This window comes from Cupressus sempervirens, chromosome 5 (assembly GCF_028749045.1).
Source record: "Cupressus sempervirens isolate cs-2001-9-10 chromosome 5, ASM2874904v1, whole genome shotgun sequence".
Lineage (NCBI taxonomy): Eukaryota > Viridiplantae > Streptophyta > Pinopsida > Cupressales > Cupressaceae > Cupressus > Cupressus sempervirens.
In genome coordinates, this window is record NC_143122.1 from 551,293,158 (window position 1) to 551,318,537 (window position 25,380).

Below are 25,380 nucleotides of genomic sequence, written 5' to 3' on the forward strand. Positions count from 1 at the left end.
GGCAGAAAGAACTTGATGTGGCTACCTACACTAAAGAGTTTCAGAAGTTGGCACTAAGATCAAGAGTGCAAGAAGCGGAGAGTATCAAGGTGGCAAGGTACTTACGATTTATAGTAAGGTCTTTGGTGACCGACTTACTATTTATAGTAAGTCAGGGGAGTTGGTTTCTATATTTAGCAGTGCATTGTGGTGATACCTTGGGTCTGACTATTTCAGTATTCAAATGGAGTTTTAATAATTAAGAGTGTAGTGGAAGTTATTTATTAAGTTTTACTTAATTAAATAATTTAATGAGTTATATGTACTTAATGAGTATTTCTAATTGAAAAAGTGTAAATATAAAAACTCTTAAGTGAATATTGTCAACAAGAAGCCTCTAGCCGTTTTGGGTAAAGCAGAAACTATTTTGAATTAAAATGTTATAAAAGCCCATTCCAAGAGATGGATAGTTCATTCTTGAGCATTGTTTTATTTGGTGTTGAGTAGTTGAGGGTTTTTGCTTGTTCAGATTTGTTTTGCACTTTCAATTGGTTCCCAATTGCCAGTGAATTGTGCTATTTTCTGCTACTGTTTGGGATCAAATTTCTGAATTGATCCATACCTGCAAGGTGACATGACTGCTGGAGGTTGGACAATTGTGAGTTTGTGGAATTACAGTGGCATCAGCATAGAGTCTAGCACCAATATTGCACATAGACAACAGGGTAAAGGGCTCCGTTTATCATTAGAGGAGCAACAACCAATTTTCCAAGGCTGCAATCAGTTTTATAGAGGCATCATGGGTGCAAAGAAGGCCAGCGATTTCAATTTCAGACCTGCATTTCATCTGCTAAAGGGTTTTTATCATTGCTGGGCAGATTTATGATGAGAATTTTGTCATTATTGGACCCCAATGTTGCATACCAGCATTACCAGGTTTTTGCAATTTGAAATTTCAGTATGTGCATACTGCATTGAATACAGTTGTCATTGTTGTCTTAATTTGCAAAATAAAATATAGAAAGAAGGATCTGCACTTTCAACTCCCATGCATTGCTATATATTTCATATTCTGAACAAAGGAAAAAATTATATAGTAAAAAAAAGACAGAAAATTCATTGTTCAATATGGTTGAGTGTAAGTCAGCAGGGCTCATGACACTATGTTTATAAAGTGTACACACTATATTTGGCATGAAATAAGAGAATCATTTTTTGTTTTGTTTTTATTCCAAGGTACTGTTTACACCCTTAATACTTCTTGCACCCTTGGCTGTGGATAATTAGATATGGGTTTGCTTGGGCGTATGCATGGGTATGCCTGGGCTATGTATCTAGGCATACTTAGGGTAGCCAAAGGCATTTTAACCCTTTTTTTGGACACAATACCCCTAAAACGCATCTAGAAGCACCAAGTAGTTTAATACAAAACTTTTTGTGCTCTCTTCACTCTCTTTTCTCATTTTGACATTTTGAAGGGCAGCTGATAAATGGCATATGGCATAATCCGAACTATGAATTGTCATTTAATATTTATCTTTATCACTACCATTTTGGCATCTGTCATTGATCAGTGATGAAGTATCTACCATTGATTGTATTTAGTTTTATAACTCTGTGTTTTTCTTTAGTTTAAATATCGGTATGTACAGCCACACAGTACCCAAGCATATTGCACGTAGGGGGAAAAAGTTTCTGTAACAGCATACTCAGATCTTGTACCCATTCCCAAACCTTTACCGGAAACATAGTTTTCTATCTATTATATGATTTTATTAGTTCCCAGAGGTAATGCCAAAATTTTCCCATTTTAAAACCAAGTAACTGCATTCTAATTACATTTTTGCTACACCGTGTCAATGTGCGCGAATGGAATGACTATGGTTTTTGTAGTTAAGATTGTATTTTGTTGTAGTGTCTTGTTATCTTTTTGTTCTCTTGAGTTATTTTTGTACGTACTCTTTGTTTTTTTCGCATTTGCAGCTGTTTATTTTCTTTTCTCATGGTTTTTTTAATGCCTCTTTGTTCATAGAATCTTGATTGATCATTCAGTACATAATCTAATTCATTGTTTTAATACTTTTCTTCATAAAGAGTTCAACCTTGTATGGTGAGAGATACTTCATTATTCTCAATGTATACATTGTTATACGAGATGTCACATGCGGGCCTATTTGACAATCTAGATTATGCGGTTTACAATTGAAGTTGCACTGCCTCCTATGGTTTTTTGACATTTATTTATTATTATTCTTAGCGAGAATGCCATATGTAATACTTTAATAGTTTCGTTACATAGTGTACTTTATTCTGTTGCTGTCTGGCTTTTGTCTTTCACTAGTACGAGTATTTTTATCTATATTGTTTAATTGAAGTTCTTATCCTTACAATCAGCCATTACATTGCTTTAAGTTTTTAACTGTAAATAGCCGAAAAATGTTTGCATTTTCTTGCTTTCAATTGATCTATAATTAGCTAATCATTTAATATTTTACAGTCCTCTTTCAAAAAGCACTTGATCCACCTCCTCGAGAAACTGTTGAAGATGCTACAGATACGTTGGTTTCAATAGGTGCTCTTAAGGTATCGTCTGATCACAGGCAAAAGGTTGAACCGACATTATATGGTCGTTTGCTTGGAAATCTACCACTTTCCTTGGAGGCTTCAATGCTTGTCATTAAGTTTGGCCAATGTGGGTTTCTTAGAGAAGGTGCTGTAATTGGTTCATTGATGGATTCACGGCCAATGCCTATAGTGCAACCATTTGGCGAGCAATCATTGGTATGGTTATTTATAGACCAGAATACATATTGTGCTACAAATTTTTAAAAATATCTTTGAAGTTTGAACTTTCTTATCCCAACACTGTCTCTCATTTATCAGTTTAATAGCTACGTGGAGAGCTATTACCAGGACGAACATGGATCTTCTGGTACCACACAAAATGAAACCACATTAACAGCAAATCTCTGTGCAGTCCAGTTTTGGCAGCGCATTTTCAAAGTAATTATGGTTATATTTTTATTTTCCTATTCTGTTTAATGGAATCTCTGTGCACTCTTAAACTAAGATGAATAAACAAATGCATAAATTAAGTAGATTTTTCTTTATATATATTGCTGAATGGAATCCATAGGCTGACATAATCAGATCTTCTATTTCAGTTTTTTTCATAAGCTAATGGATTTATGTAAGAAATGTTGATTTTTGAGATAAAATAGAATACCATTATTTTAACTTTCACACCATAAATAAAAACGAAATGGAAATTTCAGAGATAGAAATGTGTTTATTGAATTATTCATTCCTTGAAACCATGTGGATACTACTTATTAACAGTAAAATAATTTCCTTCTCCAGCATTTGATCCTTTTGAAGCTTGGTACGATGCATTTACATGCTTCTTGATAAGTTGTAACTATTAATATCCTGCATATGATATCTATAATTTGATTTACTAATTATGTTTTCAGTTTCTTAAAACCCAAAAAACATTCAATCTGTCAACTTATGATATATGTTTTCATCCATTCATTGCTGTCATGATCCAATATTGACATATGAGCAATAAAATTATAAATTTATTATTATTTATTTAAGATACTAATTCGATGAGCAAAAAGAATATTAATTAGTATTAATATAATATTAATGAATAATTAACATAATATTGATCAATCATTTATACTAAAGAATAAAATGTTAATTAATTATGTCAATTTATAATATAATATCAATAACATCATCAATACAAACAATTAATGAACAATGTTAATTATTTAATAGTATTTTTCCATAAATAATCAAGTAATATAACCTTATCAACTTGATAATAAAACCAATAGAAAATGACATAAGTAATTGTCTTCGGTAATACAAGACAATTGTCTTTGTCTTCGATAATATGATAGCAATTATCTTTGCTGATATAATACAAGACCAACCGTCAAAAAAAGTAATTGCACCATTAATATTAAATCTCCATCTTGAAATGTTTGGTATGTCTAAGTCACAGCACTTGGTTCAATCGGTATATAAGAATGGATTGGCAAGTCCAAAGAAAACCATGGTGGCAGAGATTTATCAAAGAAGGATTTCTTTGAGTAAGAGCAGTGGCAGTCTCATGTATGGGCTGCAAATTTATTTAATCACACACACTGTATAACAGGGCACTCATGAATAATTTCTTATATCTATCCAAGACTTAGTTTTGGAAGTTGCAATACTAAAATGGGAACATATCCTATGTTACATGAGAAACATCCTTAAATCCACCTTAGGATATGCTTTTTCCATCCAACCATAAGATAGAATAATTGCCATGATAAAGGTAAGAAATAATACATTGACACACACAATTCATATTCTTACCACTAATTTCATGGTAGATTCATCTGCATCACAAAAATAAACTTAAGTAATTAAAGACTGAATCTTAGCATAAACAACAATAAAGATGAGTATAAAGAAAAATTAACGTACTAGAATTAAACTTTCTTTCATAAAGTTATCAACATTAAACATGATAGCGTTAACCTCCATCAATTCATGTATAACGAATATCTAACATGATACAAGTATGTCATTAATTCAAATAAGCCAATCACAGCAAGTCACTGAATTTCCTTAGAAATAAATGAAATTCTTCAAATATTTTCATCATTATCAAAAGTATTCATTCACGATATAAGTTCCATTTTCTTTTTCCGCAATTTAATGACACAATTATTAATGAAAACTCACAAAACATATTGGTATCAATTTTTAACATAATGACAAATATAATGATATCAACATTTAACATAAAAAAGGGCAAAAAACTGTGAATGGGGAGTGAGCGAGAAAACCAGTGATGGCGGGCACCCCAAGGGCTCTGCTAGTTGTGCTGATCACCTCGGGCAGAGTTCCTCGCATCAGAAAGGACAAGATGAGATAAAGTCAAAAGAGGAAGTGGATGGAGGGAAAGATTTGATTCTTGGGGATCCATGTGATGGTGATTTTCCCATTGAATCAGGAGGAAAGGCTGGTACTTGTGGCAGTCCAACTTGTTAAGTATTGTGGATCTCTAATAGATAAAAACAATCACAAATGAATGCTTGCAGAGAATTTCTAATTTGAATAATGCAGAATAAATTTACTTATCTTTGGCTGCGACCTCAGTAATATATTTGATTGTCTTTCTCCTTCAGCAGTAGTCATAGCACTGGATTGCTGTGTAACAAATGACATGTTTTTGATAACAGTAAGTAATGTTTCACAATACTGATGCTGACTGTAGGTACTCGAATGCCATGTAATCGATACTTTCCCTGCGGCAGTTTATACATATATATACAAAGGGTAAAGACATGACTCTACATGTCTCTACGTGGCCCAAGAGCCACATAGGGACATGCCGCTTCTGAGGCATGTTAGTTTAAGTAACTACCAAACTTAACATATGTTATTGTCCGATAATAAATTAAGGCCTGATAAGGGTTAACACTTGATAGAAACAAGGCACGATATGTATTGAGACCCGATAGAAGGCATGGTAAATATAAGTGCCTGATCATTATGAAGTCTGCCAATTAAATCAACAACATGATCTCAGTACTGCTTATTTAAGCCATGAACTATTACAGGGATGTAAGCATATATATGTGTATATGCACATTTATATACATATACGTATGTGTATGCTTATATCTTTGTGATTATGGAATCAACAGTATTTCAGAATATCAATTAATTCATGTTTTGCTTCTTTAGACACTAAACATTAACACTCCCTCTTTAGCTAGGGATAAGTAAAGCATTAATTAAGTCAGAATCATCATATAATCAACATAGCAAATGATCTCTACTTGCACTTAAGCAATGTCTCGAGATATCTATAGTGATAAAGTTTCCATGATCTCTACTTGCACTTAAGAAATGTCTAGAGAAGTCCATGATACATTCATAATGTCTACTTGCAGTTAAGCAATGTCTAGAGATGCCCATATAATCTCTACTTGCAATTAAGCAATGTCTAGAGATGCTCACATAGTCTCTACTTGCACTTAAGCAATGTCTAGAGATGCTCATAAAATCTCTACTTGCACTTAAGCAATGTCTAGAGATGCCCATAAAATCTCTACTTGCATTTAAGCAATGTCTAGAGATGCTCATAATATATTTTTTATTTACAAGATCGTCACCTTGTAAATAATTTTTTACAAATGAATATGTCCATGAAAGATTGTCACCTTTCATTACATATCAAATACTACTAAGTAACTGATAGAGACATAAACTCAAATGAAATAAATATTTTATTTCAAAAATTTGTCAATACAATTAATCATACCAAGTTTTTCTTTGAAGTATTTCAGTTTCACTTTAGCAAGAGGTGTAGTCAGTAAATAATTGTAAATGAGTCGACGGGTAGGTTAGTATGCATTATTTGTTATGTAACCGACTTGTGCCCGACGGGTTCCTTCGGGAACCTTTTGAAAGGCCCTTCGGTGAGTATATATACCCCCTTCGGGAAGCATTGTAATCATCTTATCATCAAAAGCATAGTGTAATATCTTTTGGCATGTGCGAACAATATAAGGAGTTCTACTGTTCTTATCTATTGCTTGTATGCATTAATCAATTAATCTATGTGGTAAACATTTGGCGTTGTTGTCGGGGGTCGAAACTGGGTCACCCGTGTGACAAGCGGGAATACTCACCACTATACTACAACGACTGCCGGGGATCGAACAAGAGGCTTGGTAAGGATATCAGCTGTTTGATCATCTGTACATATGTATTCCAATTGAATAACTCCTCGAGTAACCATATCTTTGATGAAATGAAATGGAATTTCAATATGTTTGGAGCGGTTGTGAAACACTGGTTAGAAGAAAACTTAATGCAACTTTGATTATCACAATAAATCACAGTGGGCTTCAAAGGTCTTTTGAAGAGATTTGAAAACAACTTTTATAGCCATACTGCTTCTCTAGCACCTAAGGAAGATGCAATGTACTCAGCTTCAGTGGAACTCAATGCTACTGAAGTTTGTTTCCGACTAAAACCAAGAAATCATACCAGATCCAAGACTGAAACAATATCTTGAAGTACTCTTTCGCTCAATGGAACTTCCAGCCCAATCAGAATCTGAATATCCATGTAGTTTGAGGTTGACTTTGTCATATTTGATTCCCATTCCAATAGTACCCTTTATATATCTCAATATGTATTTAGCTGCATGTAAATTTATCTTCTTAGGAGCACACAAACTGACTCAAGGTGTGAGTTGCATAGCATATGTATGGACGAGTATTGACCAAATACATCAAGGATCCAATAATTTGTCTGAAGTAAGTAGGATCTGCAGCCTCAGATTCATTCATATCATCTTTTAGTTTGTGTAGATTTATTTCCATAGGTGTAGCAGCAAGTTTACATTCCATCATTCCAAATTTGGTTAAGATATCAACTGTGTATTTTCCTTGGTTTAGTATAATACAATTGTCTTGTTGCTAGATTTCTTATCCCAGAAAGTAGTGAAGTAACCCTAAGTCCTTCATTTCAAATTCTTTAGTGAGTTCTTGCTTACATTTCTTTATAAGATCTTCCTCACTTGTAATTAGCAAATCATCAACATATAATACAAGAATAACCATATCATCACCTTCAGTTTTGAAGTATAGATTTGGGTCAGCTTCATTTTTGGCATATCCCAATTTCAGTAGGTGATTATATATTCTTTCATACCAAGCTTTGGGAGCCTGTTTGAGTCCATAAAGTGCTTTCTTTAATTTACAAACATGAGTCTTGCTGTCATAGGTATTGAACCCTTCTGGTTGTTTAATGTAAACTTCTTTAATCTTACCATTGAGAAATGCTGTTTTGACATCCATTTGATGTACTTTCCATCCTTTGGATGCTACAATTGCTAGGATTGTTCTGACTGAAGTGTACCTAGCAACAGGGGCAGAGGTTTCTTCATATTCAGTATCTTCTTTCTGAGAGAAACCTCGGGCTACAAATCTTGCCTTGTATTTTTCGATACTAGCATCTGCAACATATTTAATCTTGAACAACCATTTGGAAGAAACAACTGATTTGTTCTTAGGTCTTGGTACAACATCCCATTTATCACTTTTCAATATAGAGTTCTATTCCTCAATCATTGCTTCCTTCCAAGATTGATGTGAAAGTGCTTCTTCAACATTAGTCGGTTCATATTTTATGAGTTTAGATAGTAATGCAACATAACAAGATTGATTTCTGGTCCTTTTGCTTTCCTGAATTACTTCATCTAGTTCAACTTGATTTTCCACTAACATTTTTCTAGCCCGAAGGGGTCTCTTCTTATTGATATTGTTGATGTTTTCAATTTCTATATGATTAGACATGGAAGAGAAGTCAGAATTATCCTCCCTCTCAATTTTTGTAGGTTGATCTTCTTTTGAAATGGATTCATCACTATTACTAGAAATTTTAAAGGCTATGTCTTCTTCAAATATTACATCTTTGCTAATTTCAATTGTTCTTTGCCTAGGAATGTAGATCCTGTATCTTTTTGTAGTTTCACTATATCTAATGAATATTCCCTTTTTCTCGGAAGGCTCCAATTTGGTTATTTTCTCTTTAGGTATATGAATATAGAGTGGACATTCGAATATTTTCAAGTGGCTTAAATCTGGTTCAATGCCTGTAAATACTTCTTCTGGAGTGGTGTTTTCTAATATGTAGTGAGGGCATTGATTTTGAATGTAGACAACAGTATTGGATGCTTCAACTCAAAAAGAGTAATGAAGATGTTGATCATGTAACATAGCTCTGGCTGATTCAACGATAGATCTATTTTTCCTTTCAGCTATTCCATTTTGTTGAGGATTATAAGGTATAGAAAACTCCCTCTTATTCCCAATAGAAACACAGAAGTTTTTAAAGATATCAGATGTGTATTCACCTCCATTGTCAGACCTTAGGGTTCAACTAAGGTTTTAAATTCTTTAAACTTGGATAAGACCTCAAATGACTCCTTATGTTTCACAAAATAGATCCAGGTTCTCCTAGAGTAATCATCAATGAAAATTATATAGAAAAGACATCCATTAAGAGAGGGAACTGACATAGGACCACAAAGGTCTGTATGAATTAATTCAAGAATGGATTTAGATTTATGATCACTTTTGGGAAAGGAATATTTAGCATTTTTACCTAATGCACACCCTTTACAAATACTTGAATGATCTACTTTCAGATTAGGAAGACCTTTTACAATTTTCCCTATAGATTATAAGGCTCAAAAGTTAAGATGACCTAGTCTCCTATGCTAGATTTTAGAGGAGTTTGATTATCATTACTAAGGGTTAAGTTTAAATTAGGGTTCTGATTATTACAAAGCTTATAAAGACTTCCATCTTTGATTCCAATGGAGATGGCTTTCTTAATTGTTGAGTTCTTAGGCCAAGATAGGACTCTATCTTCTTGAAATGTAATTCTGTACCCTTGATCAGCAAGTCCGAAGATGGAGACAAGATTTCTTTTGATCCCTGGTACATATAGGACATTCTTGAGTTGAAGTGTGATCCCATAATTTATTTGAATAGAACAAGAACCGATTCCTTTAATAGGGTGAGAGGAATTATCTCCATTGGTTACTTCTTCTGATTCATGTTTTGAGAAGGTTTCAAACTTATCCTTAAATCCCTGTGATGTGACGAGAAGCTCCACTATCTATGATCCAAGTATTGTGATTAGTATTTAATTCGCTTGAGAGAGCTACGAGGAATGCATAATTTTCTTTATTCATTTTCTCAATATTTTCTTCTTTAACTTTTGCTAAAGCTACTTGAATTTTTTGCTTTTCTAGACATGCATAATAAGAGTGACCAAGCTTATCACATTTAAAACATACAACTTTGGACTAGTGCTGTTGTTTGTGAGATTTGTGATTTTTGTTGAAATCCTTCTTGTTACTCTTAAACTTTCTTTTCTTATTTGATTTGGTGTATAATGCTTGGATGTCTCCCTCTTGATTTGAACTTAGACCTCTGGAAGATAGTCTAGACTCCTCTTGAGTGCATTCATTCTTTAGTCGATCAAATTTTGGAAGTTCTGGTCATGAACTTAAACCTCGTATGAAGGTTTCCCATGACAGAGGAAGACCTCTAAGAGCAATCATGCTTAGTTCATTATCATCCACTTGGCTTTGCATAGTTGCAAGTTGATCTTTTAATTCAGTAATTCTTAAGAAGTATGAGGTTATGGATTCTCCACTTTTCATGTTTATATAAAGTAGATCTTGTTTTGAAGTTAATAATCTACTTATATTGTTAATTTCAAATGTATTTTGAATAGAGGGGAACATTTGAAATGCAGTTTTAAGATTAGCTATAGATGGAAGTATATGATCCTTTACTGAGTCTATGATGATCTTCATTGCTTTATTATTATGCCTTTTCCATGTTACTTTCTGGGATTCATTTTTAGGCATGGATAAATTTGATTCAATTTAATTTTCTAATTTCATCTCTCTTAACACAATTAATAGTCTGACTTTCTAAGATGAGAAATTTGATGCTCCATCTAGCCTATCTTCTATTCTTACGTGATTCACCATTTTAATGATTTTAAAACCTCTTTCTTTAACTTTTGAAATTCAGATTAGAATGAATATTTTGCAAAAGTTTTCCTATCAGGAGGGCTCTAATACCATGTTAAGTATTGTGGATCTCTAATAGATAAAACAATCACAAATGAATACTTGGAGAGAATTTCTAATTTAAATAATGCAGAATAAATTTACTTATCTTTGGTTGCGACCTCAGTAATATATTTGATTGTCTTTCTCCTTCAGCAGTAGTTGAAGCATTGGATTGTTGTGTAACAAATGAAATAGTGTTGATAACAGTAAGTAATGTTTCACAATACTGATGCTGACTGCAGGTACTCAAATGCCATGTAATCGATACTTTCCCTATGGCAGTTTATATAGATATATAAAAAGGGTAAAGACATGACTCTTCGGAGTCATGTCTCTACGTGGCCCAAGAGCCACGTAGGGACATGCCTCTTTGGAGGCATGTTAGTTTAAGTAGCTACCAAACTTAACATATATTATTGCCCAATAATAAATCAAGGCCCGATAAGGGTTAACACTTGATAGAAACAAGGCACAATATGTATTGAGACCCGATTCAAGGCATGGTAAATATAATTGCCTGATCATTATGAAGTCTACTGATTAAATCAACAACATGATCTCAATACTGCTTATTTAAGCCATGAACTATTACAGGGATGTAAGCATATATATGTGTATATGTACATTTATATATATACATATATGTATGCTTATATCTCTGTGATTGTGGAATCAGCAATATTTCAGAATATCAATTAATTCATGTTTTGCTTCTTCTGACGTTAAACATTAACACAACTTACCTTAAGGATCAAGCAACCAGGCCAAAGGCTTTGTTGGAGAATTACAAATGGTCCTTTTTGCTTGGGGTTAAACCGTGCGACAAGTCAGGCTTTGCTGAGGTGAATAATAGTTGAGATCACTCAATGGGTAAGTTCTCTATTCTTGTTCCTGACTAGTTAATTGACCACTCTATTTCATCTATGGCGTCAATGTTGGTAGGGAAGTTCTTGGGGTTGAGGCCAAACATAGACATGGTTAGGGCTTATGTTAAAAGAAAATGGAGTTTGAAAGGTCAGCTAGATATTGCTGCCATACCCAAAGGATTCTTGTCTCTTGAATTGTCTAATGCAAAAGATTTATCGCATGCTCTCTATGGGGAACCTTTGATTGTTGGAAAATATGCTTTAGCCCTTCAAAAATGGTTGCCAAGCCTTGATTTAAATGAATCATTCTTTGCTCTTCTCTAGTTTGGGTTAAGCTTCTTGGATTCCCATTGGAATATTTGAACGAGGATGTTTTAAAGGTTTAGCAAGTGCCTTTGGTGAACTTTTGTCCATTGACCCTATGATTGCCTTAATATCAAGACGTGTTTATGCCAAGATCTATGTCAACATCCACTAGTTTACCGATCTGCCATTATCTATTGATATTGTCTCCAAACAAGGTAAGTTCCCTCAACTGGTTGGGTTTGAATATAATTCGAAACTACTAGTGGAGGTCAAGTCACTTAGAGAACAAATTCAAAAATTGCAATTTAATATGGAAAAAGGAGAGTATGAATTAATATTGTTAAAGAAAGCAGGGGAAAAGAGGACAGCAGCAAGTATCGCAGGAATAGGAGGGGCTAAGTAAGGAGACATTCAAGATGCCATGGCCAATATGGAAATAAAAGAGAACCAACTCAGAGAGAAAATCGAAGAAGTTAGATTATGGGCTAACATAGTAAAGGGGCCAGCAAACACTTCTAATGACAACATAGTAAAACAAGTTCGGAGGCAGATTAGAGAGGAAAAAGAAAGAAGTGAAAAAGCAACAAATATCGTCATCAGAGGGCTACGAGACTATGAAGAGCAGGAAAACACAACAGATCTAGTTAAAGAATTCTTTAAAGACCAATTAGATTGGCATGGAACAACCATACTGATGCAGAGGTTAGGGTAAAATAAGCACAATGCTGATATCAATCCAATAGGACAGATTATACACCCAAACTTCTACACCTTGACACAACAATAACACTAATGGATCATCATTAATTCATACAACTTTACACTAGCAAACTTGGCTTCACACCCCATGAATGGTGGATTCTCACAGATAAGGTTGATCAGCATGTTAAGGGGTTCAACATAACACCAAAAGAAAAGAATCAAGGCCAAACAGCAACCTAAACACAGATTTCATGACTCTGTCCTGATAGTGCAGCATCTAGGCTACTAGCCCTTCCAAAGAAAAATTAGGCAACAAGTACAATATCTTCCCAAAGACCTCAGGAACTAATTAGCATTCCAAGTACCCTTTATTGAGTTTGTTATATCCCCAAAAGGGCAAGTGCTGAAGCCATTTACAAGCCTTCCAAAATTGGACTATTATACAAGCCTAATTGCCCCAATTACGTCACCTTAACAAAGGAAGTACCAAAAATCTAGTGAGAAAGACCAAACCAATGCATCCAATGATTAGGTTAGGACAAGGGAAGGCAGATTCCAAAGTTTCACTTACTGGCACAAACCTCGAGGCATGCAAATCAACGAGTTTCATAATGTAGTAACATTGTCACATGAGGATGCCAACTCATTTGTGCAAATTCCGTACAGCCACCATCTGCTCCAGCCTAGAAACCACCAAAATCTTAATGTACATTTGACAACCTCCCATTCCACCAAAAATCAGAATTTTCCAATGGTGGAAATTGGAGAAATTAGCATTTTTTTCCAAAACCCTAGGTGGTTAGGGTTTGAGAGCAACTTTACAAAAAACTTTATATCTCCAACCTCCCAGCGAATCAAGAGCTCAGATTAGGCTCATTGGAAAGGTGACTCTGTAGGCTTCAATAAAAACTAACTCTTTAGACCCCTGATCCATACAGTCCGTATAATGCATGAAAAAACAATCTTTTTGCAAGAAAAATGATGGTTTCTTTATTGATTTCAAAGAAAAAGTACAATGTATGTCTTCCACCCGCCTGGAAGGGCTTATGAAGACCTTCCTCCAACTAGTCCAACCGATTTTCAAAGGTTGTGACCATTGGAGGGAACCATTACAAACAAAAGTCCATATTATTGCATAGATGTTGCAACTTATTTTGCTTTTTATGACTTTATAAAGACTTTTAAAGATTCTTACACCTCCTATGACTTCTAACAAGACCCTAGGAGACTACTAGACCCCTATGACCTCATGAATCAACCAGTTTATAGAAATACAAAAGTTGTTCAAGGGTTCACACAATAGGTTCTAAATGCAAGAAAGCCTAAAAACAACCAAACATGCTAAAACAGACCTTAAAACTATTCATTTTCATGGGAGAAGGCCTTATGACTCCTTGGTTTGATGGGGTGCTCCTGCACCATGCTGCATAGGCTGTTTGGAACTCAAGTTCCCACTTGAGGCTTGTTGATCCAAAGTGTAACCATGTTTATTGATGTCTTGGTTTGTCGTCCAAGTGGCATCAATGTCAGGAAGACCTCTTCACTTGACAAGGTACTGCAAATAAGTCTTGTGTCTGGTCTTCTTATAGATTTTAGTGTCAAGGATCTTCTCCAATTGAAGTGGTTGGCTTGGTGGAAGTTCTTGCAACCAATCAGCATGTGTCTCTTCCTCGTCATTAGTACCTATCACATCAGTATTTCCTTTAAAAGGAGTTAGATCAGCAATGTTAAAAATAGGAGAAATTGAAAGGGATGGTGGGAGAGTGATTTCATAGGCATTTTCACCAAACTTGTGTAGTACTGTGCAAGGTCCTATCTTCTTCATGTGAAGCTTGGTGTGCTGATCCTTGGGAAGCCTCTCCTTTCTTAGGTAAGCCCATACCTTGTCACCTACCTTAAAATGCACCTCTCTTCTCCTCTTATCTGCCATTGCCTTATACTAATGTGCTGATTCCTCCAAACTGTCCTTTACCTGTTCTTGCACTTGTTTTATCATCTCTGCCAACCCTTCTCCATTAGCACTGATTTTAAAATCATTTGGAAGTTTCCTCAACTCCATAGGACCCTTGGGGTGCATGCCATAGACTGTTTGGAAGGGTGTTTTACCTATGGATCTGTTCAAGGAATCATTAAAGGAAAATTCAGCTTGTGGCAACAAAAGATCCCAACTTTGAGTGTACTGTTTTGTCAAACACCTAAGGAGATTGCCAAGAGATCTGTTTATGACTTCTGTCTGCCCATCCGTTTGAGGATGATAAGCATAACTATATTGCAAATATTTTTCCAACTTCTTATGCAAAGTTCTCCAAAAATGTCAATTTGGCATCCCTATCTGACACAATAGACTCAGGCAACCCATGAATTCTAACAATTTCCTTGAAGAATAATTGTGCAATCTGTGATGCATCATGAGTAATCTTGCGGGGCATAAAGTGTGCCATTTTGCTAACAAAAATGTTATCATACCCTTGTTTTGTCTTTGGAAGTCCCATAACAAAGTCCACTGAGATAGCTTTCCATGGCCTAGAAGGTATAGGAAGAGGTTGGTAAAGACCTTGGTTAGTGGATGTTCCCTTGGCTTGTTGGCATATGACCCAAGTTTCCACAAATTTTCTTACATCATTTTGCAATTTTGGCCAATGGTAATACCTCCTAACTGCCTCTAATGTTTTATCTAGACCAAAATGTCCACTCATTCCCCCAAAATGCTTTTCTTTAATAATATTATCCCTCATAGAACATCTAGAAATACATAACTGACGTCCTTTGAAAAGTAAGCCATCTTGGATGAGAAATTCAGAGAAATCAGTATTATACCTGCCTACCAATGTAGTACAAACCTCATAAATATGGCCAAAATCAGTATTATCTTTATAAAGGTCCTTAAGAACACTTATCCCAATGCTTTGGAGTTGGATTTGCGGCACCAAAGTGATCCTCCTACTCAATGCATCAGCCACCTTGTTGGCTTGACCTTTTTTATGCTTAATGCTGAAGGAATATGCCTGCAACTGTTCCATCCACTTAAGGTGCCTGACATTCAACTTATCTTGTGAGTTTAGGTAGCTTAGTGCATGGTTATCTGTGAAAACTACAAATTCCTTAGGTAGGAGATAATGTCTCCATTTTCTAAGAGCTTGAACCATGGCATAAAGTTCTAAGTGGAGTATTTCTTCTTGGCATCATTTAGGTTTTCTGAGAAAAATGCAACTGGTTTGCCATCTTGACTTAGGACTGCCCCAATAGCTAGGTTGCTAGCATTTGTTTCCACTGTGAAAACCTTGTTGAAATCAGGGAGGGTTAGTATAGGATATTGTGCAATCCTAGATTTAAGGTATTCAAAGGCATCATTGGCTTGTTTTGTCCACACAAACTTGACCTTTCTCCCTCTAATGGTATTAAAAATTGGAGCACATACATGGTTAAAATTCTTCACAAACTTCGTATAAAATGTGGCTAACCCATGGAAGCTTTTAACATGACTTTGTGTTTTAGGAAGAGGCCAGTTAACTATTGCTTCAACCTTTGAATGATCCATCTTCAAAGTGCCTTGAGAGATCACAAATCCTAAGAAGGTAAGTTCCTTTTGAAAGAAGTTGCACTTTTCAAGGTTGATAATGAGTTTATGTTCTTGTAATCTTTTGAATACCATGCTCAAATGTTTAAGGTGCTCTTCCAAACTACAGCTAAATATCAGTATATCATCAAGGTAGATAACCAAGAACTTTCCATTATAGTCTTGAAAAATTTCATTCATTAACCTCATAAAGGTTGAAGGTGCATTGCTTAATCCAAATGGCATAACAAGCTACTCATACAAACCTTCTGTTGTTTTATTTGCTGTTTTCCATTCATCCCCTGGCTTTATCCTTATCTGATGGTAACCTGATTTTAAATCAATTTTTGAGAAGTAGGAAGCACCCTCTAGTTGATTGAGTAGATCCTCTATTCCTTGGATTGGAAACCTATATTGATCTTATTGACTGCCCTGCTGTTAGTACACAATCTCCATTTGCCATCTTTCTTTGAAGCCAAAACAGCAGGCACTGCACAAGGACTCAGACTTTTTTGTATCAGACCTTTTCCTAGCAGCTCACTGACTTGTTTAGCAATCTCAGCATTCTGTGCAGGTGTCATCTTGTAAGGGGTCTTATTGGGCAAGGAAGCACCGGGTATAAAGTCTATTTGATGAGTGACATCTCTAATTGGTGGCAAGGAAGAAGGTAGATCAGTTTCTACTATCTCATGGTACTCTTCAAGAAGTTTTTGCACCTCTTTGGGGATTGGTTTAACTTTATCAGACTTTGTTTCCTCCCTTGGTTTATGGATCAGCACATACCCCTGGTCTGAATTCCTTAATGGTTTCAAACATCTCTTTTTCATTTACAACAACTAAAGGCTCCTTTTTATGCTTTTGATCAAGCAAGGGTTTCAAAGTATAAGTTTTGCCATCCCTGATTATAGTATAGGTATTCTTCCTGCAACTATAAGTGGCATCCATGTCATATTGCCAAGGTCTGCCAAGCAGCAGATGGCAAGCATCCATCTCCATTACATCACATAGGACAGTATCCTTAAAGTCACTCAAGGAGAACTCCATCATGGTTTGTTCAGTCACAAGGGTTTGTTGACCTTTGGTGAGCCAAGAAACATGATAAGGGAAAGGATGAGGAGTCTTAACCAATTCTAACTTCTGCACCATTTCCCTAGAAACTAAATTTTCAGTGGAACCAAAATCTATGAGCATATTACATACCTTCCCTTGGCATTTGACCCTTGTTCTAAACAAATTCTTTCTTTGTGGAGGCTCTTGAGTATGTGGCACTTGCAAAACTGCTTGTCTCATCATCAATGCTATGCCTTCTTCTACTTCAAGGGCTCTTTCCTCACAGACCAGTTGAGCTCTCCTTTCACCTTCATTCTTGTTTTCTTTCTCCGGGCATTTGTTGGAGTAATGGCCTATTTGATTGCAGTTGAAACACTTTGGAGGCCCATCAGACCTTCCTCTACCCCTGCCAAAGGATCTTCTGCCTCTTGCATATCCCCTTGAACTTGATTCTCCTTGTTCTTTAGCCTCTTGATCAGAGGACTTCTTTGATTTATCTGATTTCCCTTTATTCCAAGAGTTTGTTCTTGATCTGTCATTCCTTCCTCTACGTCTTCCACCTTGTTCACTCCTCCTCTTGAACCTTTCTTCTACCTTGGAAGCCAACATGAAACATTTTTGGACACAGGTTATGGTGTTTAGGCTCAATTCATCTTGAATTGACAATTTCAGCCCTTGCAAATACCTTTCAAGCTTCAAGTTCTCTGGTTCTACAATACCAGACTTCATCACATGATTGTGGAATTCTCCAGTATATGTTGAGACATCCATATCTTTTTGTCTCAATCCAATCCTCCTCTTATGGAGTTGCACTTCATAATCAACAGGTACATAGGCTTCTCAGAGCAAGGCCACCATTTTCTTCCATGTGGACACTTCATTTTTGCCTCTCTTTACCCTATCATCTTGGATAAAGTTCCCCCATACCAATGCAGACCCTCTTAGCCTTGACTTGGCTATCTTCACTTTCTAATTTTCAGGGATAGTTTCACAATCAAAGAAACTTGTTAGGGCATTCACCCAATCCACTGTAGCATCAGGATCCATCTTCCCATCATAAGTGGGCAAATCAAACTTAGCATCCAAGGATCTCCTTTCCATGGACTTCAGAGTCGTTACAAGTAGCCTTGATTTGGAGGGCATTCTTCTTCTTCTTCCTCCAAAAGGGGTTCATCATCACTTCCTTGTTCAAGATCACCAGAGTTCCCACTGCTCCTTCCAAGCCCTGCCTTAAGCTTGATTATCTCATCCCTTATCTGCATAATCTCAGTATTCCTGAGATCATCCCTGCTTCTTTTCTCAGTCTCCTTTTGTTTTTGCTCCCTCAATTACTTCACAATCTTAGCATTTGTCATCCTTGATGACAATCCATCTCCCTCTTCTTTAGACATGATGAAAAAACTTTAAGCCTTTAGATCTCAAGGCTCTAATACCAATTGATGCAGAGTTTAGGGTACAATAAGCACAATGCTGATATGAATCCAACAGGACAAATTATACACCCAAACTTCTACACCTTGACATAACAATAACACTAATGGATCATCATTAATCCATACAACTTTACACTAGCAAACTTGGCTTCACACCCCATGAATGATGGATTCTCACATATAAGGTTGATCAGCATGTTAAGGGGTTCAACATAACACTGAAACCAAAGAATCAAGGCCAAACAACAACCTAAACACGGATTTCATGACTCTGTCCTGATAATGCAACATCTAGGCTACTAACCCTTCCAAAGACAAATTAGGCAACAAGTACAATATCTTCCCAAAGACCTCAGGAACTAATTAACATTCCAAGTACCTTTTATTGAGTTTGTTATATCCCCAAAAGGGCAAGTGCTGAAGCCATTTACAAGCCTTCCAAAACTGGACTGTTATACAGGCCTAATTGCCCCAATTAGGTCACCTTAACAAAGGAAGTACCAAAAATCTAGTGAGAAAGACCAAACCAATGCATCCAATGATTAGGTTAGGACAAGGGAAGGCAGATTCCAAAGTTTCACTTACTGGAACAAACCCCGAGGCATGCAAATCAACGAGTTTCATAATGCAGCAGAGTTGTCACATGAGGATGCCAACTCATTTGTGCAAATTCTGTACAGCCACCATCTGGTCCAGCCTAGAAACCACCAAAATCTTAATGTACATTTGACAACCTCCCATCCCACCAAAAATCAGAATTTTCCAACGGTGGAAATGGGAGAAATCAGCATTTTTTTCCAAAACACTTGGTGGTTAGGGTTTGAGAGCAACTTTTACAAGAAACTTTATATCTCCAACCTCCCAGCGAATCAAGAGCTTAGAGTAGGCTCATTAGAAAGGTGACTCTGTAGGCTTCAATAAAAACTAACTCTCCAGGCCCCTTGATCCGTATAGTCCGTACAATGCACGAAAAAACAATCTTTTTTCAGGAAAAATGATGGTTTCTTTATTGATTTCAAAGAAAAAGTACAATGTATGTCTTCCACCCGTTTGTTAGGGCTTATGAAGACCTTCCTCCAATTGGTCCAACCGATTTTCAAAGGTTGTGATCATTGGAGGGAACCATTACAAACAAAAATCCATATTATTGCATAAATGTTGCATTATTGCTGTAGTTATGCAACTTTGTTTTGCTTTTTATGACTTTATGAAGACTTCTAAAGATTTTAACACCTTCTATGACTTCTAACAAAACTCTAGGAGACTAGTAGACCCCTGTGACCTCACGAATCAACCGGTTTATAGAAATACCAAAGTTGTTAAAGGGTTCACACAATAGGATATAAATGCAAGAAAGCCTAAAAACAACCAAACATGCTAAAAAAAGACCTTAAAACTATTCATTTTGATGGGAGAAGACCTTATGACTCCTTGTTTTGATGGGGTGCTCCTGCACCACTTACAAGCATAGAGAATGGGGAAATGGATAAGAGGAGGCAAGGACAGATATGTTAGAGTGACAATGAAGAATAGAGGGGACAAAAACAACATCTTAAGTAATAGGAAATTTCTTAGAGGCACACACATATATCTTGATAATGACCTCACCTTAACTTAGCAGGAAGAAAGAAGGAAGGAATGGGAAATAATGAAAACAACAAGAGAAAACAGCAAATGGGCTTGGCTACAAAATGGCAGAGCCCAAATCACTGACAAAATCACACATAATAAATAGGAACTCGGGTCTACCCAGGAACATATAACTATAGTCAGCTGGAATTGTAGAGGTTATCCTTAGAGAAGAGGACTTGGGTTAGGGCCAATAGCTAAAGATAATGACATCATTATGCTTACCGAGACCCATGAACATGATGGATGTAGGGTTCCAGATTTTGAGGGGTATAAAAATATATAATTGTAGAACGGGAAGATAGAAAATGGTAAGGGGCATGGAGGCATCATTGTTCTAATCAAAGAAACTTGGAGGAGATTTATAAACTTGGAGAAAGAAGATGTAAACAAGCAGTATATATGAATTAAAATAACAGAGAATCAGATTTCTACAATGGTGGTTGTCTGCTACTTTGCCCCAAAAGGCTCAAAAATTTATAAAAAACATAGATTGGATCGAGCAGACCGTTGGTTGCTCTCAAAAAACACATAGCAGCCTTTAACTCTCTAGGGGAAATAATGATAATAGATGATTTCAATGCTAGAACAGCAAACAACCAAACTCTCAATCTTAAGGGGAGTTACAAAGAAAGCAGAGACCCAGTTTGGCTAGAAGAAGAAGGGACACAAAAATCAGAAAGATCATTGTAGGATGGCACCGGAAAGGTTAATCACTTTGGGGCTGAATTACTAGGCTTATGCTGCCTATATAACATGGTCATATGCAATGGTATGGAAAAATCGGGTGGAATCACATGCAAAAGGCACAATAGGCAAAGTGTTGTAGATTATGTCATATGCTCGCAAGACTATGTCGCAAAGATAATTAACTTTGAGATAGAGGATTGCCCCATGGAGCTAAAGTCTGACCATAACCTTATCTTGATAAGGGTAGCCACCCACTTTAAAGATCAACATATTGTCTCAAAACCTTTATAGAAGAGGAATATGATTTTGACTGACAAAGTTTTAATGACACAAGAAAACCATAATATTTTCCTAGACTCTTTTGCGGCTGCCTAGGGTTCAGGGAAAGCATGTCAAGTCTGAAAAACAACATTCTATGGACAAGGATAATCTTATTCTTACTATCATTAAAGCCCTCGAGGAGTGTAAAAGATCTAAGGCTACAAGAGAAGCCAAGAACACTTATTTGGCCAATTTGTGGTTTGATGAGGAGTGCAAAATGGCAAAAAGGAGTTGGAAAAAGAACATTAACAGAGAAAGTAGAAAGGAATATGATGAGCCGATTAAAAAGAAGAAAGAGGAGTATGTGAGTATGAGAAGAATCAAGTTGATTAATCTTGGTAAAAGCAGCCCCAGAAAGTTTTGGAAAGAGCTTCAGCAGATTAAAACACAGATAGAGAACATCATAGGAACCAAATGGTTGGAATATGCCAAGACCCTCTACGAGTGTGATTTAGGAGAACATAGAACCATGGTAACCGAGACTACAAATGAGTTATTCATCCAAAAGGATATTATTCAAGGCATAAGGAGGTTAGTTGCTGGTAAACCGCAAGATATAGATGGACTACAAGCTAAATACTTAAAATGGGGTGTTGAAACCCTGGCAACACACATCACTAAGATTTTCAACAGTGTCAATAGAGAAGGCTTCCCTATAAATTGGACAAGTGTGGTGATCCCACTCCACAAAAGCGGAGATATAAACAACCCTTCTAATTATCTAACCATCATGATCAATCCACTCTTCAGAATGTTATTTGGTAGCATGGTAGAACAAAAAATCAGTAAATGGGCTGAAACAAAAGGCAAAAGAGCAAAAGGGCAAGTAGGCTTTAGACTAATACACTCTATTATAGATCACAACATCACTCTCAGATATTTGATAGAGAAAATTTGGGACACTCAGGGGGCCGAGGCTTTCTGTTGTTTCATGGACTTTAAAAAAGCATTTGACACACTGGCACGTAACAAACTTTGGGACAAAATGGAAGAGTTGGAAGTTCCTAAACAACTTAGGTTTGCTATTTACAGATTGTATGAGAAGGTCAAAGGTAAAATCAGAACGATGGAAGGGCTATCAGAGGATTTTGGCAGCAACATTGGGGTTAAACAAGGGTGTCCGCTTTCTCCAACATTATTCAGGCTCTATATTGACAAGTTAGAAGAATGGATAAACAAGACCAATGGTGAAGGGGTACAGCTGGACCGCTTTGTGATAAGATTGCTCTTATATGTAGACGATCTCATCATATTTGCTAGAATGGCTAAAGATTTGAAAGAACACTTGAAAGCACTAGAAAGTTTTTGCCATGAAGTGGGAATGCAAGTGAACACCAGCAAAACCAAAGTTATGATCTTCTCGCTGAAGAAGAATAGGGGTATATAAGACGAGTTCTTATTTGACGGTAACCTTCTTGAGATTGTGGAGTACAAATACTTGGGCATAGATTTTCATAACAAACTCAATTGAGATACATGCAGATCAAAAAAGGTCCAAGGGGGCTGGAAGGCGTTATATTCCCTACAAAACAGGTGTCGGAATGCAAAATTATGGGATTGGACGACCATGAAAATTCTTTTTGGTTTGCTGGTCACTCTGGTTATTCTATAGGGATGTGAAGTGTGGGGTGGTAGTATGTCCGAACATAAATGGCGACAAGTAGAAAGAATTCAAAAACACTTTATCACATGGAATCTTAAAGTCAAGACAACAGTGCCGTATGAGATCTTATTTGCAGAGGTGGGTTCCTTTCCGGTAGAAGCCGTCGCATTGGTCTAGATACTAAGCTATTTAAAGAAAATCCAAGGTCTAGAAACACATCGCTAGCCCAAGCTAGTCATAGATGAAAAACTTGCCAGGCGAAAAACCACATGGATGAAGCAAAATGACAAATGGATGCGAAAATGGAATATCGACATCCATACTTGCCCGGATAGCATTAAAGAAATAAAGAAATTTGTCATGGAAAAATTTTGCAATATTTTATGGGCAAGGCACATAGGGTAGAAAAAATCTTATTACATTAAAGAATTTAACCCCACTTCTAGTCATGGTGAAAAGGCCTATATAAGAGCACCTATTAATTGGAAAGCAAAAATGCTGATGGCGCAACTCATAACTAGTTGACACCAGTTGTGATGTGAAATTGGTAGATGGCAAGTTCCAAAGGAAGAGTGGGTAGACAGAACGTGTTTATTTTGTAATATGGGAGTAGTAGAGACAGAGCAGCACTTTGTCAAGAATTGCTTGGCATACAGTGACATCAGATCTGGTTATACAAAGATATTATAGAACAAGGACTTCAACTACTTATTCGAGGAAGATCAAGTGAAGAGAACAACTCTAATTATCAAACTTCAAAGAAGGAGAGACAATTGTGATATTGCTATCAGGATTTAACTGTGTGATTTTGAGTCAAACTCATTGACCCATGTTTCATGAGTAGTGATTCAACATGAATCTATCTCTCATGAGAATAAATGGAACACTTAGCACTCATTGGATCTAGGTGATGCTCACAGGGGTGAAGCACCGGGGTTTGCAAGCTTTGGGTTTAACCATGGAGGAAACTCTGTAGTTAAGCGCGCTCAGGTTGGAGTAGTACTGGGAAGTCCCGGTGCTTCACCCCTGTGAGCATCACCTAGATCCAATGAGTGCTAAGTGTTCCATTTATTCTCATGAGAGATAGATTCATGTTCCTGGGAGGTCACCCTTCCCAGTACTACTCCAGCTTGAGCGCGCTTAACTACAGAGTTTCCTCCATGGTTAAACCCAAAGCTTGCAAACGAGGTTTGCAAGCTTTGGGTTTAACCATGGAGGAAACTCTATAGTTAAGCACGTTCAGGCTGGAGTAGTACTAGGAAGTCCCGGTGCTTCACCCCTGTGAGCATCACCTAGATCCAATGAGTGCTAAGTGTTCCATTTATTCTCATGAGAGATAGATTCATGTTGAATCACTACTCATGAAACATGGGTCGATGAGTTTGACTCAAAATCACACAGTTAAATCCTGCTAGCAATATCACAGTTTGACTTGCTGTGGAAATTATCTCCTACTTGTCCATTGATGAGCTTAAATGAGAGACAAGTTAACGAAAACTTTGCAGCTAGATTAGTTTTGCTCCTGCCTTGGGGGGGTGATTGTGTAGGTTCCATAGGCTACTTTAGCCTTATGGACGTTATTAAAATCTATCATATCATATCAATCCTTGGGTTACCTCTAATATTTATGCTCCCAACACAATGTCTGGTAGAGTCAAATTCTAGAACAACCTTGTTGGTTGGAGGAAAATTTTTTAGAACACTAGTTGGCTCATCATGGGAGATTTCAATGCTCTTCTTTGTGATAGTGAAAAGTTTGGAGGGATGGCTACTCAGGTGGATGGTAGATTGGATCATATGGAATTTATTTAGTCAAGAAGCTCTGATGGACGTAGATCTTAAGGGGAACAATTACATTTGGTCTAGCAAAAGACTGATAGATTACTTAATTCAAGATAGAGTGGATAGAGCTTTCATTTCCAATGACTAGTTAGTAAAATATATCTGTTCTCTTACCTCTATCTCTAGGATTGGATTTGATCACTTCCATATATCTGTTATTGCTGATTAGGTGATTGCTAAGAGAAACTTTCCTCTTAGATTTGAGAAAATGTGGCTGTCTCATCCAGGATTTGAAAATAAGCTCAAAGAATGGTGGAATAATAAAGTTGATGGTATTGGCATGTTTAGGGTTGCCAAGAAACTTAGATTTGTTAAACAAAGTGTTAGAAAGTGGAACAAAATGGTGTTTGGAGACATGTTTGCATCAAAAAGTGAAATCCAACTTGAACTCAAAGAGGTTCAAGATACTATCCAGATTTAAGGGTCCTTTCAAAACCTATAGATAGGGAGAATGGTATCTTTGTCAAATACAATGACATTATTTCCAAAGAAGAGACCTTTTGTAAGCAATAGTCTCATGCTCTTTGGCTGCAAGAAGGATATAGAAATACTAGATTCTTCCATTTGACTGCTCTTAAGCACAAAACTTCTTATAGCACTTCTCATATCATGACTGATAGGGGTAAAATCAACAATGAAGTGGAGATTTAGAGTGAGATGTTCAGGTTTTTCTTTGCTTTGCTATCTTTGGAGGTGGACTTGAATCTTGATGATTAGAATCGCCTTTT

General features: G+C 36.4%; 1 protein-coding gene across 3 annotated transcripts in view; it reads left to right on the plus strand.

The window, feature by feature from the left end:
• The window catches only part of LOC149557122 (zinc finger (CCCH type) helicase family protein), a 289,450-nt gene that overhangs the window by 196,621 nt on the left and 67,449 nt on the right, over nucleotides 1-25,380 (plus strand). For all 3 annotated transcript variants that reach the window (XM_089831842.1, XM_089831844.1, XM_089831843.1), the window contains exons 8-9: nucleotides 2,477-2,760; nucleotides 2,863-2,982. In XM_089831842.1, the coding sequence (XP_089687968.1) occupies nucleotides 2,477-2,760; nucleotides 2,863-2,982 (404 nt within the window). The remainder of the gene's footprint in view (nucleotides 1-2,476; nucleotides 2,761-2,862; nucleotides 2,983-25,380) is intronic.